This window comes from Haliaeetus albicilla, chromosome 9 (assembly GCF_947461875.1).
Source record: "Haliaeetus albicilla chromosome 9, bHalAlb1.1, whole genome shotgun sequence".
Classification (NCBI taxonomy): Eukaryota; Metazoa; Chordata; class Aves; order Accipitriformes; family Accipitridae; genus Haliaeetus; species Haliaeetus albicilla.
In genome coordinates this window covers 33990420-34013520 of record NC_091491.1, presented here as the reverse complement: position 1 = coordinate 34013520, position 23101 = coordinate 33990420, and the positions used below count along the sequence as shown (strand labels likewise).

At 42.7% G+C, this 23101-nt stretch overlaps 2 protein-coding genes across 20 annotated transcripts in view; one reads left to right on the top strand and one right to left on the bottom strand.

Annotated features, from left to right (window-relative positions):
* The window catches only part of MCF2L2 (MCF.2 cell line derived transforming sequence-like 2), a 187689-nt gene that overhangs the window by 70885 nt on the left and 93703 nt on the right, over nt 1-23101 (bottom strand). The window lies entirely within an intron of this gene.
* On the top strand, nt 1237-22341 carry B3GNT5 (UDP-GlcNAc:betaGal beta-1,3-N-acetylglucosaminyltransferase 5). Of its 4 annotated transcripts, none has more exons than XM_069792629.1 (2): nt 1237-1396; nt 18020-22341. In XM_069792629.1, the coding sequence occupies exon 2, from the start codon at nt 18352-18354 to the stop codon at nt 19486-19488; it is 1137 nt and encodes a 378-aa protein (XP_069648730.1). In that variant the 5' UTR covers nt 1237-1396; nt 18020-18351; the 3' UTR covers nt 19489-22341. The 4 variants fall into 4 exon arrangements, with proteins under 4 accessions (XP_069648730.1, XP_069648732.1, XP_069648731.1 ...); XM_069792631.1 differs by lacking the exon at nt 1237-1396 and adding an exon at nt 11857-12642; XM_069792630.1 differs by lacking the exon at nt 1237-1396 and adding an exon at nt 13202-13865.

Sequence of the window (23101 nt, the reverse complement as noted above, 5' to 3'; positions counted from 1 at the left end):
ATTAAGACATACAAGAGGAGAAAGGAGAGATCAAGCAGAAAACTCCTTAGGCCTTGAAGTTTCCCCAGACAAAACCTGTATTACAAAGCAACACATCCTTCGGTGAGGTCGTTAACTGCTCAGGTTTTACCCTTGCTCTACTTTTGCTGGGTGCCCTTGACAACAGTATTCCTATCTCCGATTGTTTCCCTTGTGTGTAAAAAGAAAATAATTCCTCACCTAACAAAGATGTTGTCAGATTTATGGTTGTAAAGTGACAGACACCAATTGTCATGATATGCAGTAGTTAAATTTCTGTGAAGTCAATTATGAGGTCAGGAATGATTCAGGTCAATCACAGTCATGAGAAAGAATGGAAGATTCACAGCCGGCTTGTGTTTGATATTTATGTTCAGCGAGAAATCTCAGATTTCCAATGAACTGTACAAGGTGCAGTGTTATAGTGGCTTTTCAACTTAATTGGAATGAGCTTCTTTTTTAACCTAGTTTTTCCCTCTACAAAAGTTTTGCACAAGTGTATTTAAAGAAGGCACGTTCATAGCGCTTAAGTTTGGTTCTTTAAATACTTCCATCTCAGGCTACTGATCACCGAGATTGACTTCTCATTGATGTACTTCAGTGAATCAGGCATTCCCTTCAAGATGATGCAAATAAGTAAGTCACCAAGGTTTGTGGGGAGGGTAGATGAGAAAAATAAAAACCCTAGAACCCACTTTCCCTTCCTCCTCTGAAGATTTCCATTGAGAAAGTGAAATAAACAAGTCTCGCCGTGACCTACAAACTACCCACCCTCCAGTGAGATGTGATTTAGTACCTCGGAGACTTAGACCAACAATTAGCTAAGCTTTTACCGTGTCCCCTAAGATATTTTTAAGATATAAGTAACTTTGAACCTTAAGAAACATTACTTGTGGCCCTTTCGAGTGCCATTGCAAGACACCCTCTCCCCACACAACACGCTGCAGCCCCCCCCTCCCGGGCAAGAGGAAGAGAAAACGGAATAAAAATATCAAAATTGCACCAGACCGGGAGCACGGACAATCCCCACGGCGCACAGTGCCGCGAGCGGGCAGGGTGTCTACAAACAGCGGGCCACGGCAGAGGCGGACGAGCGTGCGGGGCCGAGCCGCCAGCCCGAGCCCCGAACCCCGAGCCCCGAACCTCGAGCGCCGGCCCGGCCTGGCTCGGCCCGGCCGGGCTGGGCGGACGGGGGAGGAGAGGCGGCGCCGGTGATTGGCTGTCCCGGCTCAGGCATCACATATGGGGCAGCGAGTCAATGAGGCAGCTCCGAGCGCGGGCTGGGAGGGCGGCCGCGCCGGGGCCAGTCCTCTTCCCGAAGGAAGGAAGGAAGCCAAGCGAGCGGAGGAGAAGGGAGGCTTGCTCTTCGGTGGTGTTGGTGAGGTACGAGAGTCCGTGCTGGGTGCCGTCCCCTCCCTTTCCCCCACCCCCCGCTTTCTAAGTTTGTTCGCTCGCGAAGAGCGGCCGGGTTGTTCGTTCCTCATTTATGTGTAAAGCGAGTAGCTGGGTAATTAAATTAGCGAAGGTGTTCTGTTTGCAGAGATGCTTTTTTTTTTTTTTTTTGCCTCGTCTCTGTCTGCCTTCAGGGATTCTAAGAGCTGGCCTATTCAGGGGAGGAGGGTGTCTCACTTTTCCGCGTTTCTGGAATTGCGGTTCCATGCTTTGGGCAAACAAGTTTTCCAACTTCTTTGTTTCAAAGGGTTCTGCTACAGACCGCATCCATTAACTCCGTACGCGATTGCCTTGCCCCTGACTTAAAGAAGGGGTTTGTCGGGGTGTGGGATCTCAAATTTCTGTAATAAACGAGCCCCAAACTTCAGGGCGGTTTTAGCGTGTTTTGTGTAGCCTTCTAGCACATTTCCCCCCAAATCTCTGATCGCTGTCTTGCAGTTGATTATATTCTTAAAAAAAAAAAAAGGAAGGCAGAAAGAGCTCAGAAATTTTTTGTGGCTCTCTCGGCGTCTTTCTCATCCCCTGAGCCGTGAAGGGAAAACTTGCAGCCACTCGAGCACTGCGATGAAATAACTCATTCAAAGCAGTGCTGTTTCCTCCCGCCTCTTGTTCTGCCAGCGCCTCCCGGGTTCCTATTCCTCCCCGCAAAAAAAAAAATTAATTTTTTTGGTACAGGAAAAGCGTATTGTGGTTTTTTTTTTGGTCTTGTTTTCTTCTTCCTCAACTGTTCCCACCCAACAAACTCGCAAATCCGGCTTGGAGTTTCTCCGCTCAGCCCTGGGTTGCAACACGGGGACGCACCCCCGAGAGCGTTGGGGCAACCCTCCCGCCCTGGCCTCATTAGCGCCCTAATTGGTGCCGGGAGTTCCTCTCCCCGCTGGAAGCAGGCACGGAGGCTGCCGGCCGCCCTGCCGCTGGGTGGGAGCAGCCCTCCCCAGAACTAGTTTGGGGCACTCCGTAGGAAAAACCGGCTTGCGAGGACGCATTAGGCGGAAAGGGGGAGACGCGGAATGCTTTCCAAGAGCGCGTTTGCGCTAAGCAAAGCTTTAAAAAAAAGCCTCTCTTCTTTGTTTTGGTTTGGTCTGTTCTCTTGGCCCGGCTGAGGACTTTCAAACCGTCGGCTGGGGGCGGCGGCCGGGAGGTGTGCGAGGTTCCCTCTTTTGTTTCCCCGAAGGGGCGCCCACAGCCGCATGGCCGAAAGCTCCTCTCTCTCCCCGTCCGTCTCGGCCCCTTCCCATGCTGCTCCCGGGGCTCCGCGGATGCCCCGGGGGACGGGGCTGGGGGAAGGCGGGGTGGTGTGAAAGCGAACGATCGATTTGCGCTAATTTCGGGATTCGCGGGGGTGCCGGGCGGCGGCTGTAACAACAGGCGGCGGCGGGGGGGGCGGGACGACGACGGGGGGCCTCCAGCCCACACCAGTGCGAGCTTGGAGTATTTTCGAGCCTCCCGGGTTTCCAAGGTTTTGGGGAGAGCTTGGGGTGCTCTTGGCGCCGGGCCGGGAGGCGGGTGTGGGGGGCGCGGGGCTCGGCCGGGCGGCGGGGGCGGCTGCCCGGAGCTCCGGCTGGAGAACGGGACGGCGGGGGCCCGAGGAAAGGGGTGAGTCGCGTTGGCTCACCCTCACTGGCAGGGAGCACAGGAGACACCTCAGCTTTTTAGGAGAAGTAGCTTTGTTAACTGCTTCCGAGATGGATCTTGGAGTGTCTAGAGATGGGAGACTGGCTTTACTCCAGTGTAAGGCGATGATAAAAAGCCTTTAATTCTATGCTGGCTACGCAGAGCAGTGGAGTACGTGCTGCTTGCTTGTGCTGCAGCATCCTCGTCTAGGGACTGCCGAGATTTATGCCTGAGGATCTCTTAGCGGTATTGTTGAAACTACTAGTGCAAGTGTTGAAATTTAGTTTGCATGATGCTGTCTTGTTCTCACTTCTCCTCCCCAATTCTTGCATTTCTCCTGGCAGTTGGAAAGGGAAAAGGATGGGGTTAGCAAAGGGATAGATTATTTTTAAAAAGGGGAAATAGTTGTAATCGAAGAGAGGATGAATGCCAGGTGTTTTTTTTCCTTTCTCCCTTGTTGAGCAGGGTAGGGGACATTAAATCACTGTTGGTAACAACAGCCATTAAATATTCTAGCAGTATTCCAGAAGACTGGACTGTCACGTAGAGCTGGGTGTTGCTCTGGTATTATGGGAGTTACTGGTTGTTCTGCACAGAACTAGTTTCATAGAAGCCCACCATCTGTTATATACAGAAATGTAGTATCTCAGTAAAACTGCGGGCTTTTTCACTGGTAAGGGGTGAGGGGTTGGGGTGGGTGTCTGCATAGAAATGCAATAGCAGTATCTGCTTACTAGTTTTCTTCCATTGAGTGAATCAAAACTGTATCACTTGCTGCTTTCTCTAAGATCCTAAATTATTGAGAAGGAAACTGGTTGCTCATGTTGTCTGAAGCACTAGTTGGGACAGTCTCTCTGACATCTGGCCAAACTGGAGTAGTGAGTACTGAAGCTAGGAATGGTAATTTACCTCCAGATTAGAGAGAAACATGTGGAAAACCCTGCAAGTCATTGCTTATTGTTTGAAATGCCGGTGGCTTATGTGTTTGGTGTTACTCTGCAGCCTACAGTGTTATGGCATCTAGGATGTACAAAGCATTGCCTCATCTCCCATGGTTATCAGTCTATGCGTGAGGAATTGTCTAGGTAATTCTTTAACTTGAAGATGTCGCTGACTAAAAGTACAGGAGGACTGAGAGGTTTTTGTTCTTGGGAAAACTTACTGTGGTTTTGCTGTTACGGTAGTAGGTCTGCTGGGCCTTAGAACTAGCAGAGGGCATGGAGGGAACCAGAAAATGATGGAGTAGCATTGCATTACTAGCTCTTCCTTCCATATGGCACTTGCAGAGTTTAGTAAATTACCTTCCTCAGCTTCCTAGGATGTGCACATCTTGACTGAGGCTATCTGATTATTCAGCAGACCTCAGTAATAACTAATCTTGAAATTCCAGTGGGAAGCAGCATGCTCCACCTCTGGCAGGTTGGCCATAAATGACAGCAGGATTTTCCACTGATACAGGAGACATTGCGTATTTGGAGTCTTTGCAACAGTTGGGAAATTGTGGTCCAGATCCTGAACTGAGGTCTGTGCATTCCTGAATCTTCAAAGACTGAAATAATAGTCATGGACACTCGAGAGGTGGTTTTACCTCTTTTATAAAAGTTTTGCAAATAGGGTGTTTGCCTTTGGCAGCAAGGGGGGGGAATGCTATGGAAGGATCTTTGAAAGATGGCACTTGAATTCTATAGTCAATGAGAGAAACACCGCAACATATGGAAACAGGACAATGAAACAACTCCTTTGCTTTGGAATTGCAGCTTTGTAGAATGAACCCCTACCAGTCCTAAAGTTTGTGTTGCTTGGGTGGCTGCATAGTCTGATCTTCAACTTAGATGGAATTGTGGCTTGGACATGCTGCTGCTACATGCCCAAATAACTCAGAAGATCTAACAGATCCCAAGATGGCTTAACCTTTGGACAGATGACCTTGAAAGAAGGGAATGTTGTAAACAAAAGCAACTTAGTTTGAAGGACTGTTGAAGAGGGACATATATCTACATATTGCTAAGACCACAGACTGTAGGAGTTCTTGCCTTGCAGTGCAGAGCAAGTTTGCTTGCTGCAAACCGGTTTCACCAGGTCAGGTTTGACTCTCTGGTACCATTTCCAGATTGCTGGAGTCTTAAACTTGAGCGACCACACATTTTCATTCAAAACTCCCAGGAATGCTGCCATGCTCTGAAGGTACACTGTCACCTTTCAGGTGCAGTAACTTTGAAATAAAGAACTCCTTTTATCAACACAGATCATATTGTTGGAGGTGCTTTGGGACATATTGGCAAAGGAAGGGATTTTAGCTAGTCCTCTGCATTTAGAGCTGGAGAAGGTTGCTTCAAATTGAATTTACTGTTGGCCCAGTAAGTCACTTTCTGTTCACATTTCTTCTGCTGCATCTTGCAACTTTTGTTTCTTCCAGTTTCACTTCTGCTAAGACCTGAAGAGGCTTGTGGTGATTGACTTAAACTGGCCTTTTGTCTTAGGGCAGGAAACTTAGAGTTTTTCTTGTTCTTTAAACTGCTACTCATCATACATCACCATAGCCTCCTCCCCTCCCCCCCCCCCCTTAGTTGTGTTTTTCCATGGAATATGAAACAGATTGAGGATGGGTGGATTTTCTTTTACTCGAGTTGGTTAACTAAAGGAAGATTAGGCTTTCACTTTGCACGGTGTACTGGGGGTGCGTAATCCATGTGTTTTGTTGTTAAGGCTAGACAAAGTGCTTTTGCAGCTCTTCCTTGTAACTTTCCTGACTTCTCAATAAAATACTTATTCACTACATTTTTAGTAGGAAACCCTTATAGTGGGTGATAGGGGTGGCAAAGGTACTATACTTATGACTAATTCTTTTCTGAGGTTCTGGCTGCTTTGTCCACAAGACCCGAGTAAACTCCTGTGGTAATTACAACTACTGATTTTTCTATTGCATTTTTCTCAAAACTCAGCTTTCTAGAATGATCAGGCTCCTTTAATGGATGTGTTTATTTTTCCTTCTGCCTTAAGTCATCCCTGTCTTGGGAGCAGAAGCTTACATCTTTGTAGCTTCCTTCTAGAGTCAACAGACAGGTGTCTTGTGGTCTGTCTCCCAATGAATTCCATTTGTAGTTTCTACTGAACTGTTTCACTGAACTGTCCTCACAGGAGTTCTTAATCTGGTGCTGTGTGTATACTAGTGCTCTATGTAGTTCAGTTATATTCTTGGCCTTACATTAGTCTTGCATAGAAGTGTGTGTGTATACAACAGACATGTATTTTTATATATATCAAAATATTATTTTTGTTGGCTCTTGATGTTACTAAATCATGTGACCTACTATCCATTTCTCCTAAGCAGAGACAAGTACTTCCAGTTAAATGCAAATGCACAAGTTCATTTAATTTACAAAGACTAGTCTTAAGGAAATCTCACTGCTTTTTAAACGTGTTGGCAGTGTTTTGCAGCTCCTCTGTTTGACTTTTCTTATTTGATTTGAATCTTGAAGCTAGGCCTGAGGAATTCTTTTAGTCCTCTGTTCTTGTTAAGGCCAGTGACTTGTTAGCAGCTCTCAGTGAGGGTACTTCAGCTGTGGTAAGGTAGAAACAGCAGGATGCTGTTCTTGCCTTGCTACAGCTTCCTATATTGTCATGTTTCTCCGAAGTGCATGTGGGGGGTGTTGATTCTTTTTGCTTTTCTGCCATGACCCTGTGCTATTCCTATTCCCTATATTTCATAACAAAAAGCAGATGAGTGTCTCCTGTTCAATCCCTGGCCTTGTTGTGTTGCAGAAAAGGCTGTATAAAAGGCCAAAATTACCCTTGGTTCCCACAGAAGTAGGAGGGGATTAATGGAATTCATCCCACCCAGTTTGCAGACAGGCTTAAACAAAGCCTTGCACCGCTATTATTCCAGCCAATCTTCAGTTCCTTTGTATATGCTGAAGTGGTTCTTGATCTATTTTATGATAAAATCTGAGATGTTGGTGTCTTTCTGGCTTGTTTGAAACAAACATGGAGACCCCCAACATGTATGAAGGAGCCTTCTGTATTGAATCTGTTTTTAAATTTACAAAGAACTAAGCTTTTGATGTGAAATATTTTACTGTCTTGAAAACTATTTAAAATGTGAAAACTACATTAAAGCCTTGAAACTTATGCAGTCTTATAAAGTAATTTAAATAGACCTTAGCTTAACATTTCACTACTGAACTAAAGGAAGAGGTTAGCTAGCCATATGAATCCAGATCTCGTGGAAGTACTAAGACAGTGGTGCCTTCTGTCAGCAGGTGTTGCAAATGCAGAAAACATTCTCCTCTTTAGTCCTTTTTGGTAGCCAGCTCTTGCAGTATGCTTAGCTTTAGCAAAACTTTCTTTGCTGTTTTCTTTAACCCTCTCCCCAAACTGACAATCGCTCCCTGAGAAGTGGTATCTTTTGATAGAGATTGGAGAGCACAAACCTAACAGGTTTGGATGGTATCTGTTTGACTTTAGTCAAACTACATGTACCTCTTAATATAATGGTTCTAGCATGTTTTTTCAGTTTCAACCTTAAAACTATTTGGGGCTTTCTTATGCCAGTGAAGACTGTGCAGATGCTTTCAGAATTGCAGTCTGGAAGTTAGGACTTGGGAGAAAAGGACAGTCTGATGTGTTTGCTATTTCTAGATAATGATTTGCCTAAAGTTCGGGTGACTCTTTAATTGAATTCAAGGTGCTGTTTATGTAACTTTAAATTCATTAAAAATATAAGTTCTTCTGTTGGTGTATCTTGAATGACTAGTACTTCATGCTTCTATAGAAAATGTATATACACCGTATATATAGACTTCACTTTTACACTGCATTTGCATGTGTTGAAACAGTTTTAGCAAATTAGTGCTGAACTACCCCAAATGGGAATTAATCTCTTAAGAAAATAACTGAATTACAAGTGCTAAACAAGAGCAAATATGTGGTCAGATAGGCTGCTTGCTTGATTCAAATAGATTAATTTCCTATTGATAAAAGAAGACAACTCACTAGATGAGATTATCCAAGAAGCAGACAAGGTCACTAATAACTCTCCTCTTCCCTCAGCCTCGAGTAGAATACAACATTTCTCTCTTTCAGCTTAAGAGTTGTTGGAAGCTATGCACAGCAGTGAACAGGACGGGGTGAGAATGAACAAGGCATGATTCTGTTAAGGGCCAAGGGAGCTGAGTGTGCAATGACTATCTGTTCTTATGTGCTTGTAGATCGGTGGCTGTAAGGAAAGATGAAGTGGCTTAAACAGTATTTGCTCTTGGTGATCTCGAGAGGAGGGCTTTGAAGTAATGTGGCAAAGGCAGCTCTGCTATGTTTGTGGGGGTGATGAGCCATTGGGGGTCATCTTAAAGAGGTTCTCTTCCTCATGATTTTTCACTCATCAGAAAGCTCATCTTTTAAATTTAATTGTATATGCAGATGCTTTCTTAGATATTGATAGAAGTATTGTTTTTCTCCATAGAGCTGCTTGTTTTCTAGGCTGATTCTATAGCTGCTTTAAGAGGACTATCTTAAATTACTAGGACACCTTTGTGTGTAGGTGTATCTCAAGCAAAGCACACATCTCTGCATGGTGGATTCAGTCTAGCATTAGATCTTGTGCTTGCTGAGTGTGTATATACGGAGGGGAAAGCATGGCCTTGAAACTGAAGACCTGCATACTTCCATAGCAATGGAGAAAATTAGTCTGTACTGTCTAGTATCCCTGTGCATAGGATTGGGACCTGATTTGATCCTTAATTTCTACAATGTGTATAAAAAACTGAAAAACAGGCTATGTTCCTGACTACATGACTTGGGTCATATAAGTGGAAGAGTTTTTAACAAAAGTGATGTTGGTTTTTACTGGCCAGGTGCTATTGGGATGGGAACCAGCACTAGTGTTCTACAGCCCAGCTTCCTTGAACTCTTGTGTATGCGGTTTGCAGGTAGACAAGTAAACCTGCAGATTGTCTCAGAGGGCTCTACTTGTACGTTTGGGAACAGAAACTACTGGAAGAAAATATTTGATGTGGAAAGGGGTGATCCAGGACTTCTGTCATGCTTGGTTATATAGAGAGTATAAATGGTACCTGGATGGTAAGTCAGCATGATACTTGGCTAAGGTTAATAAGCCATGCTTAAGAGGGAGAGGCAGGTTTTTGCAGCTGAACTGATTTGGGAAGTCTGTATGGGATGATACTCTGCTATGTGGACTCATGAGTTCACATATCTCTGATCTGTGCTAATTTAAATCTGGAAAGCAGTAGTCTAATAGAACACTAAAAAAACCCCACCAGTTCCTGTACCCTGTCAGTTAGCCAGTATCTGACTTGACTTTTTTTAATTCTAGCATGTTTTATCATCATTGGTCTAACTGGAAAAAAAAAACCCCAAACAAAACACCCACAGTGCTTTGGCACAAGAAACCCCTGCATTCTGATCTGCAAATTGAACTTCCCATTTGTCGGTCTTCCTGCCTTAGTGCTCATGTGCTAGTGACACATGTAACATCCCAATTTTGACTGTAAACTCTTGCTGCAATGTGGGAAGAAGATCCATCTGGAGTTTGATGCTGAATTGTGATCATAGGCTAAAGTATTGTCTGAGGAAGAGGGATAGATTGGAGAACAGATGAGAGAATATTTACTCTGGAATGGAAAACTTAAAACATGGAACTAGGATAGCAAAGTCTAGCATGGTTTAAAATGACCATGGTACAACACTGTTAGCCTTCTGTTTAAATGAGGCCTTTACTAGGCAAAAAAAAAAGTTTCAAAGTGAGGCCTCATAGAAAGGCAGCTTAAACTAGTCGTCTTACAATTAGTTGTGTCAGTCTTAAATTTGACGACTTAGTTTGGCAGCTAGCTTGGAAAAAAAACCTGCTTCAGGTAGTTGTTCAGCTTGATCTTCAGGTATGGCCTGTAGACTGGAACGGAAATCACCTTAGGTTTGTGGGGAAAATAGGCAGGAAATAACATCTCTAGATCTAGCTGCAAATAAATATTTGAATGGGCTTAGTTAAAACAGGCAGCAGAAAGAATTACTGATTAGGTGGGGCTGTGATGTAGCTCTTCAACATGCTATGAAACAAATTCAGTATTAATGTGTAACTAGAGAATTTGCATTCTCGTCTTCAGTGCTGAGCTTTGGACTGGATCCTTAACTGCTTGATACTTCACAATTACCTTCAGTTTTCTTCAACCTTCAGCTCAAAGCTTGCCATGTGTAATGGGATGTCCTTCTTGCAAGGTTGTCCGAAATACACTTTTGTAAAGAGGTGAATACACTAATGTGGGATAGAAAGCAGTGACAAGCTAGCCCTTTTTTTTATTGCCTTTTGTGGTCCTCACCCACTTTTGCAGGCAAGGTGTATTTATAATATTCTGAGATTAAGTGCTACATAGTCAGTAGCAAATTCTTTACACCGCTTGTACAGAAGCTTCCAGATATAAACAGAAATGATCTACAAAACTGGGGGGGAGGGGAGCTTTCTAGAGGCTATAAGAAGAGCTGACTGAAATATCACTCTGAAGCAGAAAGCCTAGTGCTGTGCAAATGGGTTTGATTCTTAAGCTCTGCCATCCACACCTGATGGGGTAACAATAATAGCTGCAGTTAATGTGCTCTGCCCCTTTGCTGCATATTTTTGCCTTAGTACATGAGAGTTGAAAGGAATGTGTACCAATCTGGCACATCTTTAAATATTGGCACTGTAAAAGGGAACTTGCATAAATGCAGACTGCTGTTCAGTATAGCCTTAGAGCTCATCACTGGCATCTGCCAAAACAGATGCGATGGGTTGTACAATGGGTACCATTACGGCCTTTGTAGCTATGTCTTAGAGCTCTGACTTGCCTGCATGGAAGTTAAGTACTTAACTTAGTCACTCTTCTCAGAAACTGAGGGCAAGCAGCCTCAATCCTGTTAGACTCTCAAACTTCAGAATGTTATCTTCACTGTCCGTACAAAGAACTGGCTCCTTTCACTCAATCTGCTGCACACAAACCAAAGAATTTCATGGTGGTGCTTGTGTGTTTTGTGCAAAATCCCTTGAACTGACTCATATTTTGGAGGCTTTCATTCTGGAAAATGCAGTCCTCCCTTCTAGCTTGTATGGGGAAGAGTTTGCAGTGGATATAGCAAGTTAAAGCAACTGAAAATTGCAGTCTAAACGTAGACTGGTGCTTGAAAGATGTGGTCCTGCTCCTCTCCTGCTGTCTGCACAGGAACTGTTTCAGGAAACTGATCCTGATGAAAGCAACTTAAGAAGGCAAGTTTGTTCATTCTGGCAGATGCTTCCATTTAGACTTGCTTGTAGCAGCTGGGAAGCTTGCTGCTCATTTTGGGGAAAGCTGAAGAAATCACTCTCTTCCTTTCCATCCAGTAGTTACACCAAGTGCAAAACCTCTGTAGAAACTAAATCTCCACTGGTAGCTGGCTGTTTTCTGGCAGTTTCTTAAACATTTACAACCTGTTTCTGCTTCCAGCCCTGAAGGAGTTGAAATGCTTTACTCCACTGCCATCTAATGTGTTGCCATCCTTTGAATTTCTTTGCCAATGAACACTTCAGAGATTGCCCCAGCACTTAAAAGTGTTACACGTTAATGGGAAGCAGCAAGTGGTCACAGCTTTACATGCTGCTGTTAGTTGTTTCTGATACAAAGCTCTCCTGGAGAAATTGCTGTACTTCAATGCCCACTTTTTTAATAAGGGGTTTGCTCTTGACTAAGCAACTTCAGAATCATTTAAGGAGTTCATGTTTTGGAAGGTGTTGGATGTGCAACTTCTGAAAATCAGGTGTCTGTTCAATCTGAGAAGTTCTCAACACATGCACAAAAAGCATCTAAGAATGTTGATTCTACCATCTCAGGAAACTGTACCCTGACTGCAAGTTGCAGGCAAACTAAAAAAACTTGCAGGCAAGGCCTGCATATGAGATTGCAGAAAATGGGTTAAATGTTCTTGAAACAAAATTTTCAAAGCTACTGTCAGTCATCCCTGCATTAATGTTCCTTATTGATGCAACATCCATGACCTGACTCCAGACTTTTCATAGATCCTTACAGCACTAGACTTTGTTTTTGTTAATCCCATTGTCATTGTGACCGTATTTTCCTACAGGATACCTGTCCAAATTGACTTCCATTTCTCACCAGTGTTGTACAGAACAAGGTATAACAGTAGAAGTTTCCACAATATTTGAAATTATTTTCTTTGCAGGCTATGTGCATGTGCTTTCTTTCCACCTTGGTGCTTGTGAACTGTGTAGGAAGGAAGGCTTAGCTAAGTACCTTACTGTATCTTTTTTCCTTAAAATGACCTTTTTGACTCTAAAACAACCTAAAATGTCACTATGGCAGGAAATCCTGGAAGTGTCAGGGGTGTAACTTGATCAGTGTTTCTGTTCAGTTTTCTTTTGTGATACAGCTCATATATGAGGAACTTGAAGATTAGTTTCAAAGGAACTTCTTAATGTATAAGAAGTTCTTCAAGTATTGGGAAGTGAAGAAGGAAGACATAGGCCCTGGTAGAGATGACAGACAGCGTGACTTGTGAAGATGTGTCAGCAACAGAAAAATGGTAAGAGGAACCTGGGTTACATAATCTTGTAGCTAAAGCGGTAAGCAGTAATGTCCATTCAGGCTTTGCTCCCATTAATTTAGGAACATACTTTCTTAACCTTTAGTTAGTCAATTGGAAGGGAAAATCTTGATAAACATGTAATTTTGTATTTTGATGGCTTATTTGATGTGCTAACTTGACTATATTTCCTTCAGTCTTTTGGTGTAAGCAGTACATAAATTGGTACTGCTGGAGATGGAAGAGTTCAATTTCATAGGAATTATAACTATTTACATTGCTCAGAAACCAAACATTGCAAAAAAGTTTTAAATTCTGCTTAAACAAAACTCTCAAACATGCCAAAACGTGTTCTTTGAACCCTGTAGCTCCTTTCTAAACAGATTTTGAAAGCTTCAAGAAAATCCAACCCGGTCTTCAGGATTGTTGCATTGTTATGCTGGGCTTGACAAATCTGTCTGAATTCAAATCCAGGCAGTACTAATCTTAGTCCCTGTAGCTTTAAGTGCAGCATGGCTGCTTCTGTCACCTCTGTGGTTGGTCACATTCCTTTAGTGCTGTAGAAGTGGTGTTGCAGCTTAGGTCCATGTGACATCTGAAGTCTTCCAGCAGGAGGGAGCATCCTTGCAATGTGCCTTTGAACCTGGACATCTCGATCCACTAATCAAACAAGCTGATTTGGAACAGCTCATGTGACAGGACTATCCTGACTTTAGACCAAAAGCCTGTCTTAGGGCTTCAAGTTTTCTGTAGTAACACAGAGCCTGGTAGTAGACCTAGCATTGAAAAGACTGAAAGCTTTAGAAACAATGTGTGTTACGTCTGATTCTACAAAGGAAACACTTTGAGTCCTGTTGTGCACTTAGGTTAGGCTCTAGATACAGCTTGACCTGAATTAACCGCTTCTGATACTTGCTTTGGGTTTTCAGCAGATTGCCTTTTGAGGGGAAGAGGTTGGGAGGAGCTGAATTTGGCTTGTTGAGCAGCTATATAAGCTCCAGTGCTGTTGCAATCTGTGGAAGGTCCATGTGGTGAGGACAAGAGGGCAGGGTTGGGGGAAAAGAGAGTGCAAGGCTGTCCCCAACTGGCAGCAGTAAGCTTTTGATTGAGCTCAACCATCACATGGAACTGCACCTGTAAACTAAGTGGCTCTTGGCACAGCCAAGGACAAGATGTGGATATAGAGATCAGCAGCTCTTCAGATGACTTCTCTTTCAAACTAGGTAATGTTTGAGGTGTTCTTTCTTGTACATCTTCTGAACTTTCTTTATCCAAGAGTTGTTGATGTGAAAGGGACAGTTGCTACAAGCAGATAGTAAAAATAAAAATAAAAAAATTGTTCTATTTATAATGTTTTGTGGAATATCCTGCATTGCCTGGGAAAGCTACTCGTGACCTAAACTTACCTTCTGTCCTAGGCAGAAGGAGTGAAAAATAACTATACATTATGATCTTTGTCCTAAAATACACATGATGCAGGGATGTGGTATATCAAATCTATTGCAGATTAATTGAAGCCCAGCCTGTGTATTGTACTCCATGACAAAATTTGTAGCTGGGAGTTGTGGGGTGTTCTCTCTGGGCAGTCTTAGTTGGTTTCTCTTGGGTTTAGGTTTTTATCAGAGTGGTGGTAGTTGGGGAAAAAAATCTTGATGTTGGAGTGTCTTTTTTGTGAATGTTGCCTCTTAATGGCTCTTCTGGTGAGGGTCTGTCTCTCTGGTGTTTCTGTGTTTCCTTAGGGTCTTTCTTGTCTGCCTCTCCTCAGTGGACTTTCCAAAACTGTTCTAATTCTATCCTGAAATTAACTTCATACTGACTTTTTTCAAATATTGACTTCTGTGGACATCTAAGTAGCTCTCTGAGGATCTGCTTTTCCACAGTTGTCACTCTACAAACTATCGAGTTTGCATAACAAACTATGCTAGCTCCACTTTCATCCCAGAATGTATACTGAATGCAAAATGCAGAATTGTAAACAGTTGCTACATTCAAATGGTAGTCATGCTTGTCGCAATACTGAAAGGTTAAATAACAAACCCCTTTAGGAAAGGTAGGATTGCTGCAGGATGAAAAAAGCTTTCAGTACTTGCAAATGGGGAAGACCACATGCAGTTGTGAACCCTCAGTCTACCAGAAAGGGAGGCAGCTACAGGAACTGTGTATGTGCTTGGTTCTCCCAGTCTCTCTCCAGTCTCAGGGTGGATCTAAAAGCTTCTGAGCCACAAGTAAGAAAATGCACACCAAGAGGCAAAACACCTTAATTATGGTCAGAAAAATGACTGTCAAACATGGTTTTGTCTCTGTTCCATGATGTTTCCTTATGCTAGGGAGAATGCATTGGTGTGTTGTGTGTTTTGTTTTTTTCTTTTCTCAGAATTATGAGAATCAGTTGGCTTTTAATAGCTCCTGTGGTAACTCAGCCTGTTCTCCTGTTAAGGGAAGGAGAGCATGACTAAGCCCAAATGATGGGTGTTGAAAGGTGATATAAAAAGTTCTGACAGTGAAGGAGACTCTACTTGTGCATTGGTACCTTCAGTGCAAATCTCCAGGCTTTTTTTGGAGGGAGATGGGGGGGGCGGTGGTGTAGGTATAGGCCTCCTTAAATTTCATCAGTATTGCTCATCAATAATTGCATTTTAAATTTTTACTTGAGGGGTATGTTCTGAGGAGGATTCTGAGCAACTTCTGTCTACTAAAGACTGATCTAATTCCCCTGAACCAGATTAAGGAAATGACAGACCAGACTGTTCTAGCCTGTAGTCAGTTGATCTTATGGCTTGGGTTTTTGTCTTCTAAGAAAAGCTTAGGTTTTCTTTCCAGCATCTCTGACTTCCAGGAGGGGGGTGCTAGGGAGCAAAAAACTTAGTCTATGTGCATCTCTTGTCCCCTGCTGTCTGTTCTGTAGTTAAAGCTGTTTCCATGGTGACTTCTGTGGTTTGGGTTTTTGGGGGTTTTTTTGCAGGGGGCGGGGGGGAGGCTTCTATTCTTCCATAGTGGCAATAAATGTCATGCAGGTTAGTTTCACTGCTACTCTTCAATGATCTCTGTCACTTTATTTGTGATGTTGACTGTTGTCCCCTTTTACCAGATGATGTGGGCAATTGTAGACTTGGCAAAACATCTTATCCAAGTGTAATCTAAAAAAGTTTTATTTGGTGACTAGGATTCCTGTGCTTACCAAGGTAAACTGTTTCAAGCGGTTAAATAGATTGCCTTGTGCTCCCTTTACTGTCAGAAAAGTCAGTCAGCTGCTTTTAAGCTATCAGATAGCAGTGGGCACCCTGACACCTAGGCTGAGCCTTTTTTCTTTTCTCTCTCCAGACTTTGTAAACTTAACTGGGAGAGATGATGCTGCAGCATTTGTGCTAACTGGCCAACTTCACGCAGAGTACAGATTTTTGGAAAAGAGCACAAATAAGCATCTAGGTCAGAGGGGAAAACCAGAACTTATCCTTACTCTCAGGAAGTAGCGGGTATTTTCAGACCCACTCCTCCAAAAGGAGCTATCAAATGTCTGGGTTTCTGTAACACTCCAGCTTGTCTGCATCTCTGCTTCATCTGAAACAAGAGTAAGCTTTGCAAGAGTGTTCTATTGTAAAGTTGCTGAGTTTATAACTCTGACGTGCATTGTTTAACTTCATGTTTCCAAAATAAAAAGGGTTTAAACTGATACTATAAAAAGAGCTGACTGACTTTTATTCACCAAACTGCCCATACAGCTTTTCTGTTATGCACTACTATCTGCGAGCCTCAGCTGCACCAATGCAGTTTCCATCACCATTTCCATTTTGAGCAGCCGGTCCCCTTGCTGTGGTAGATAACTACACCACAAAATGGCTCTAAGTTTCCTTATCTCTGTATAGTCTGTTGCCTTCTCGTCATCCTACCTAGCTGCAAGACCTTAGATGGGTACAACAACCTCAAAACATGTGTTGCATGTTTCTTCTAACGTAATAGTGATAGCTTGTGTTCTTTTGCTTCAGAGGTTGTGTTTCTGTGCAAGAAGTGCTTAGCTTGTGAGGTGCCATTCCTTATGGCAGTAGTCCTACACTTGTTGCTTGACAGAGAGCTTGCTCTGTTCTTGTGTTTTTATGGGATGAGCAAATAGCTGCTACTTCAGGCCGTTCTTGTTTATTAGGTAGGGGAGACAACGCTGGGTACAAGAACTGAATTTTACAAACTGCGGGGCGAGAAGGCTGGGCTTGCATGGCTTTTTGTGCTTTGGATTCTTTTCTTCACCAAAACCTAGTTGGTAGCAGAGATGGTAGCACTGCTGTCTGCTGTTAGCTGTCTGGCCTTAATTAGGTTGGTGTATCGGTGACTGAGGGGTGCCTAACTGGAGAGTCTGTGGTCCTGTGTGGTGTGGCTTGCTGCATAACCTGCCTCTTAACCACAGCTCGGGTACAAACAATCTCCATCTGCGCTATCGGCTAAGAATGTCCTAAGCTGGTAGGTGGGATGTGTGGTAATGGGTGCTGCTGGAGCATGGTCGTAGCAGTGGTGCTTTTCAGCCAACCTCAGGCTGGGGCTGGCTGTGTAGGTCAGCCGGCAGCTTCCCTTCAGCAAGCCTGCCCGTGGGGCGGAGGCAGGAGAGCAGTGCTGCCCTGCGGCTCCGTGGCCCGGGGTGGGGAAGGTGCTGGGCAATGAGGCCGTTGCGGCCCTACCAGGGCTGTGGGGGAGGAAGGCCCGGTACGGGCAAGGGGAGCCACAGAGGTGGCGCCTTCCCTCAGGGCAGAGGCTGCGGCCCCCTGAGGAGCCGGGGCGGGGTGGGGGGGGCTGCGCTGAGGCACGGGCGGCCCTGCCCAACCTGCCTTCAGCCAGACTGGAGCGAGGGCTGCCTTGCTCGCCTCCTTTCCAGTCGGCTCCGGCCCCTTCTCGCAGGGAGCCTGGCTGAGGGATGGGCGGTGGCTGTGAGGGAGGCGAGGCCTGTCGGGGCGGGGGGGGCTCTGGCCGTTGCGGTGGCCCGGTGCTCCCACATGTGGGAGCGGTCGCAGGTCTCTGCGTGGGTCTTGGTTTTTAATAGGCTGTCCGAAGGCAACTTGTAAATTCGGTCATTTGTAGGGTGTGGCTTCCCTCCTGGCTTAAAGAATTTAAACAGAATGTTGTCATCTGTTGGTTAATGGCAGTGGGCTTGTCTAAGAGTTTTTTGTGTCAGAACTGAAGCCTCTGTGTCAAGTTCCCCTTCTTCGTGTTTGCTCTGGGCCACTGACAACTGCTAACTTGCTGCCAGGCTTTTTTTGGGGTGGGGGTGGTAGGTGGGTGGTGATGGGGAGTGTCTGAGTAGTCAGCTCATGTTCATGACCAAACCTAAACCCAGATGTGTTAGTATCAGCTCACTAACACTTTTCTCCTCTCCCCCTGCCCTTACAATTGGTAGGTATTCATCTTCATGAAGGAAAGAAACACATGAGAAGATCCAATTAGAACTATAGTGTTCACTTCAAGATGGCCCAAAAGGAAAATGCTCATCTGCAAGTCTCATCTTTGAACAGTGCCTGCATTCTTTCAATCAAAGAAAAATGTTTTTTGAGAAAGATGACTTGTGAAATCTGTGAACAAAGCTGAATTAAAGGATACTGAATGACAGACAACATGCCTTACAATGGACACTTATCTTGAAGGGTTGACACTGTGCTCTTAAACTAAAACACAGGCACTGTGAAAACACTGATCCTGAACAAGAATAAGGATTATAGAAACTGCATCAGAATGTTTGTTAGTCCCAGAAGAGTCAGAAAATGCCATTTTTTGCAGATATTTGCCACTTGCTTCATACTGTGTCTCATGATTTTTTGGGGACCGTTTGATAATCACATTGTGAGCCATATGAAGTCCTATTCGTACAGATACCTCATAAATAGCTACCATTTTGTGAATGACAGCCTGTCTGTCAACAGGGATAACTTGGACAGAGTATCAAGCTACCAGTACTTGATCAACCACAGAGAGAAATGTCAGCAGCAGGATGTCCTTCTCCTGTTGTTTGTGAAGACTTCTCCCGAAAACCGTCATCGGAGGGATGCAATTAGACAAACTTGGGGTAATGAGAAGTATGTTCGTTCTCAACTTAATGCCAACATTAAAACTCTTTTTGCTTTAGGACAACCAACAGATCATCTGCAGCAAGCACAGCTGCAAAGAGAACTTCAGCTGGAAGACCAGAAATACAATGATTTGATTCAGCAAGACTTCTTGGATACTTTTCACAATCTTACTCTTAAATTGCTTTTGCAGTTTAGCTGGGTGAATGCCTACTGTCCTCATGCCAGGTTCATTATGTCTGCAGATGATGATATATTTATCCATATGCCAAATCTTGTTGCCTATCTCCAAAGTCTAGCACAAATAGGTGTTCAAGATCTCTGGATTGGTCGTGTCCATCGTGGATCCCCTCCCGTAAGAGACAAGAGTAGCAAATACTATGTTCCATATGAAATGTACCAGTGGCCCTCTTATCCCGACTATACAGCAGGAGCTGCATATGTAATATCAAATGATGTAGCAGCTAAAGTATATGAGGCTTCATTGACTCTCAATACAAGTCTTTATATAGATGATGTTTTCATGGGTCTCTGTGCCAATAAAATGGGAATTGTACCACAATATCATGTATTTTTTTCTGGGGAAGGAAAGGCTCCATATCATCCCTGCATTTATAACAAGATGATGACATCTCATGGGCATGTAGATGATCTTCACCAGCTCTGGAAGCAGGCTACAGATCCCAAAGTTAAAAAGTTTTCTTCGGGGATTTGGGGTGGAATATACTGCAGATTAGTCAATATTGTGCTTCTCTGTAAACTGTATTATGAGGACACGTATCCTTGTTCAGCTGCATTTTCGTAATACTTGAATATCTGCGTTGAAGATCCACTGAGCCAAAACAGAGCAACAACTTTTTAGCTGTTTATTCAAAATATATGTAAACATGGAAAGATGTAAAACTTAAATGTGAATAGTTTTGGGGGGGCGGGGGAGGGACACGGTCCCAAATTCTGTTCAGAAACTCCTATTGGAATAGCTCTCCTACTGTACTGCAACTTTTTACATTGTAGCCTGTTTCTTTTTTTACACTCTTCAAGGTATGCAAGTCTGGATTAAATGAACTGTAATGGACTTGACTTCTAGACTTTGAAATGCTTGACGAAAATGTCTGTTACTTTGAACTTGTCAGTAAGTCTTAGCTTTTTTAAAAAAAACTTAATGTGAACTAAGGCACGCGATGGTAAAAAGAAAATCTGCTATATCAAAATGGAGTAGACCTTTCAAAACATGAGGAAAATAGAACTTCTGACTTCATGACTGAGACTATTGCAGTAGTTTAAGGCAATGTAAATCGGTTACAAATATTTGCCATTTCTCAATGCTTCACAGAAAGTCTGGACCTGCACAATTAACACAGTGCTAGAAGTGAAGACCTGCTACAATCTTTTTCTCAGAGCTCCCTAAATCTTTGAAATAGAGAAACAGTGTTTGAGTGCCCTCTGACTTGGTTAAGTAACAAAGGAGCTATCTTTAGATCAGGAATGAACTTGAAAGGATAAAAATCAAATATTACTCATGTAATGGTTTTGCTAACCTTTCTCTGCCTTCTGAAAACTGAAGCGGTATATTTGAACAGTCCAATCTTTAATAAGCAAATAAGCTAAATGAGTTTTCTTTTAACAATGCTTCTGCTTTCCAACATTAATGGTTCTAAAGGTGAAAACCAAGCAAAAGTCCCTGAGAATGTTACTTATAGCTAATTTGAAGCTGTTAAAGACTTCAAAAAAGCAAAATTTCATGCTTGTACTAACAAAGAGGGAGGTTATTTTCTGCACAAAGTTTGACTTCACAGTGAAGGGTGAGGGAGATGTTGAGCCACAGAAACTCAGAAAACAAATGAAAATCACTGAAATATTTCTCCTGAAGTCTTAAGCACAAGGTTGTCTTTAAAATTTCAGGGTAGTTTGTGTCCACAAAGCCCTTAATCTTTAAAATATATTTCAATAATATCACCTGCAGGAGGAACAATACACCTGTGCATTGTAAATCAGGATAGAACTAAGTGATGCTCAAACTCCAGGCATTATGAGTTGTACTGTGGTGCCATATAAATATCATAGAGAACCAAAGTTCTAGGATGTCTGCAGTCTTTTTCTGTATAGCTCACTAACAGTGTTTTCACAGACTCTCAGGACAGCTATTTTAGTTGCTAGTTGCCAAACCTGTGGTAGTTCTTCCTGGAGTGGACACACAGCCCACGCAAGGTATGGTCAGATATTGCTTGTGAACTGATGTGATGCTGGAACAAGTTCTAGTGTGGACAGTGTCAGAAAGCTACTTCTGAAAGCTTGAATGAGTCATGCTTATCAGTAGAGCAATAACAATGCAAAAGCTCAAGTTATCAAGCATCTGTCGGAAATGTGCTAATTACAGGAGTGATACTACTAGCTTTTCCTGTCTAAGACTATAGCCTTTTTCTTCTGCCTGAAGTTTCTTGCTCTGTGGAGCAGTGAGGTACTTGATCTGTGTCTTTTGACTTTACTGTAGAACAGCTATACAGGACTTGGCAGTTTTAAGCTGCAAGTAAGTAGTAAACTTTTGCTTAAATAATTGCTACTGCTCTTGGAGCTGTGCTGCAGGCTTTAATGGTTTGGATGGCCAGTGGTGTATGTTAGCATAGACAGAATCCAGGAGTGAGCTTGCTGACTGTCCTCTAAGCTGCCATTTCAGATGGATGGTAGGTAGCCACTGGAATTAAGTGAAATATGTAACTGTCTATAATTGTTTTCCAGAAGGAAAATAATAAGAATCCTAACTGGATGCAAATGTTGAATATATAAAGAAAGAGCCCACAAATATATCATTTACCAGTGTCAGAATGATTGAAGAATGTAACAGCTATACTTTCAAAAGAACAAATCCTGTTCTTGTTATTGCCTATACAGATTGACTACAGTATTGAGGATGTGTGTTTTTTAAAAGAAAAAAAAAAAACAAAACACAAGACAACCCTAGATCTATATAACCTGTTGACTTAGAGCAATAAATGCACATATAGAGAAAGTAGTATTCTGTACTGAAGGAAAGCTGCTTCATCAGATCTCTGACCTGTTGTGAGCTGTTTAAATCAACAAGCTGCACAGCAAAACTGCACTACTAGAAAAAGCCACCCTGTTCACTGTAGGGAAGGAGGGTCCTCATATGCAGTATGCAATCAAAATGTACTATTAAGACTACGATTTTTTCCAGCATAACTATGTGTTGGGATTTATTGTTTTCACTCATACAAGCAAAGGTAAAGAAATTTAAGTAGCTTAAACTTCTATAGGGTAATGACCTATCTAACATCTAAAACACTGTTTAAATGTAGTTTCCCATTATCTGAAAGTCACTTTTGACCATTGAAATACTTTGTTTTACAGCTGGTTTGAGTTTTGTTTGGATTGTTTCTTAAGCTTAAAAGGGCCTTGATGTTTGTAGTATGCATTTCCTTTTGCTGCAGTGAAAAGAAATTGCTTGTTGAATAAAAAGGAAAGCATGAATGCACTCCTTTAAGAAAAATGGAGATGCTAGAAAACTTCTTATTTTCTGGTTCTAAACACTGACTTAAGATTTGTACACCTTTATCTGGAACCTTTTTTTAACAATAGTCTCGGTGCTCCAATGCAGGGCTGTCAGGTTTTACTTCTACAAATAAAACTGTATCAGCCTGAATGGTCACTCCTCATTAAGAGTTTGACATTGTTGCACAGCATATTTAATGCTAAAATTGTTTTTACCTGTTTGTTTGGTTTGCATCAGTTTCCCTTTGATATTACTAATTTTTATACAAAGTATTCAATATTTATTCTTACTTTGCTCTGTACCACAAAAAGACAATTGTTTTGTAAAATTTGTTTTGAATAAACAGACTTATTTCTTTTAAAAAAACAACAACACAACAAAGGTAAATATCTCTTGTTGCTTTCTTTGTAACTCTCATGCTTTTAAATGCTATTCTGACTGCCCTCTTAGGAGAGGCCTTGGAACTGCTTCTCCCTCCCCCCTACCTTCCCCTGCTTCCTTTCTGTTCTACCTTGAACCAAACATTTTGTGGAACAAAAGACAAAATTGGTGTTCCCAAGAAAGGAGACAGCTCAAAAATTTGTTTACCAAGCTTCTAAGTCTAAAGTTGTATAAAACAGACAGATATTAGAAGCTTAACCTGTTGGTCATATTAACTCCAAAATTGTATGTTCTCTTTAGGCAATCATTCTTCAAGAGATATGTATCTATCTAAAGTTCTCTTTCAGATCACACTTTGCACTTTCTGAAAACTAGCTGATGGTTTGGAGACCACTCAGTATTTTCATAAGGTATAATTAAATTCAGATAATAGTAAGTTGCATTTTTGTATGTGTCTCTGATTTGTCTGGCATAATGTATCAAGCTAGCGGTTTTAGAAATGTAGTCTTTTGCATCAAGTTAAGTGTAT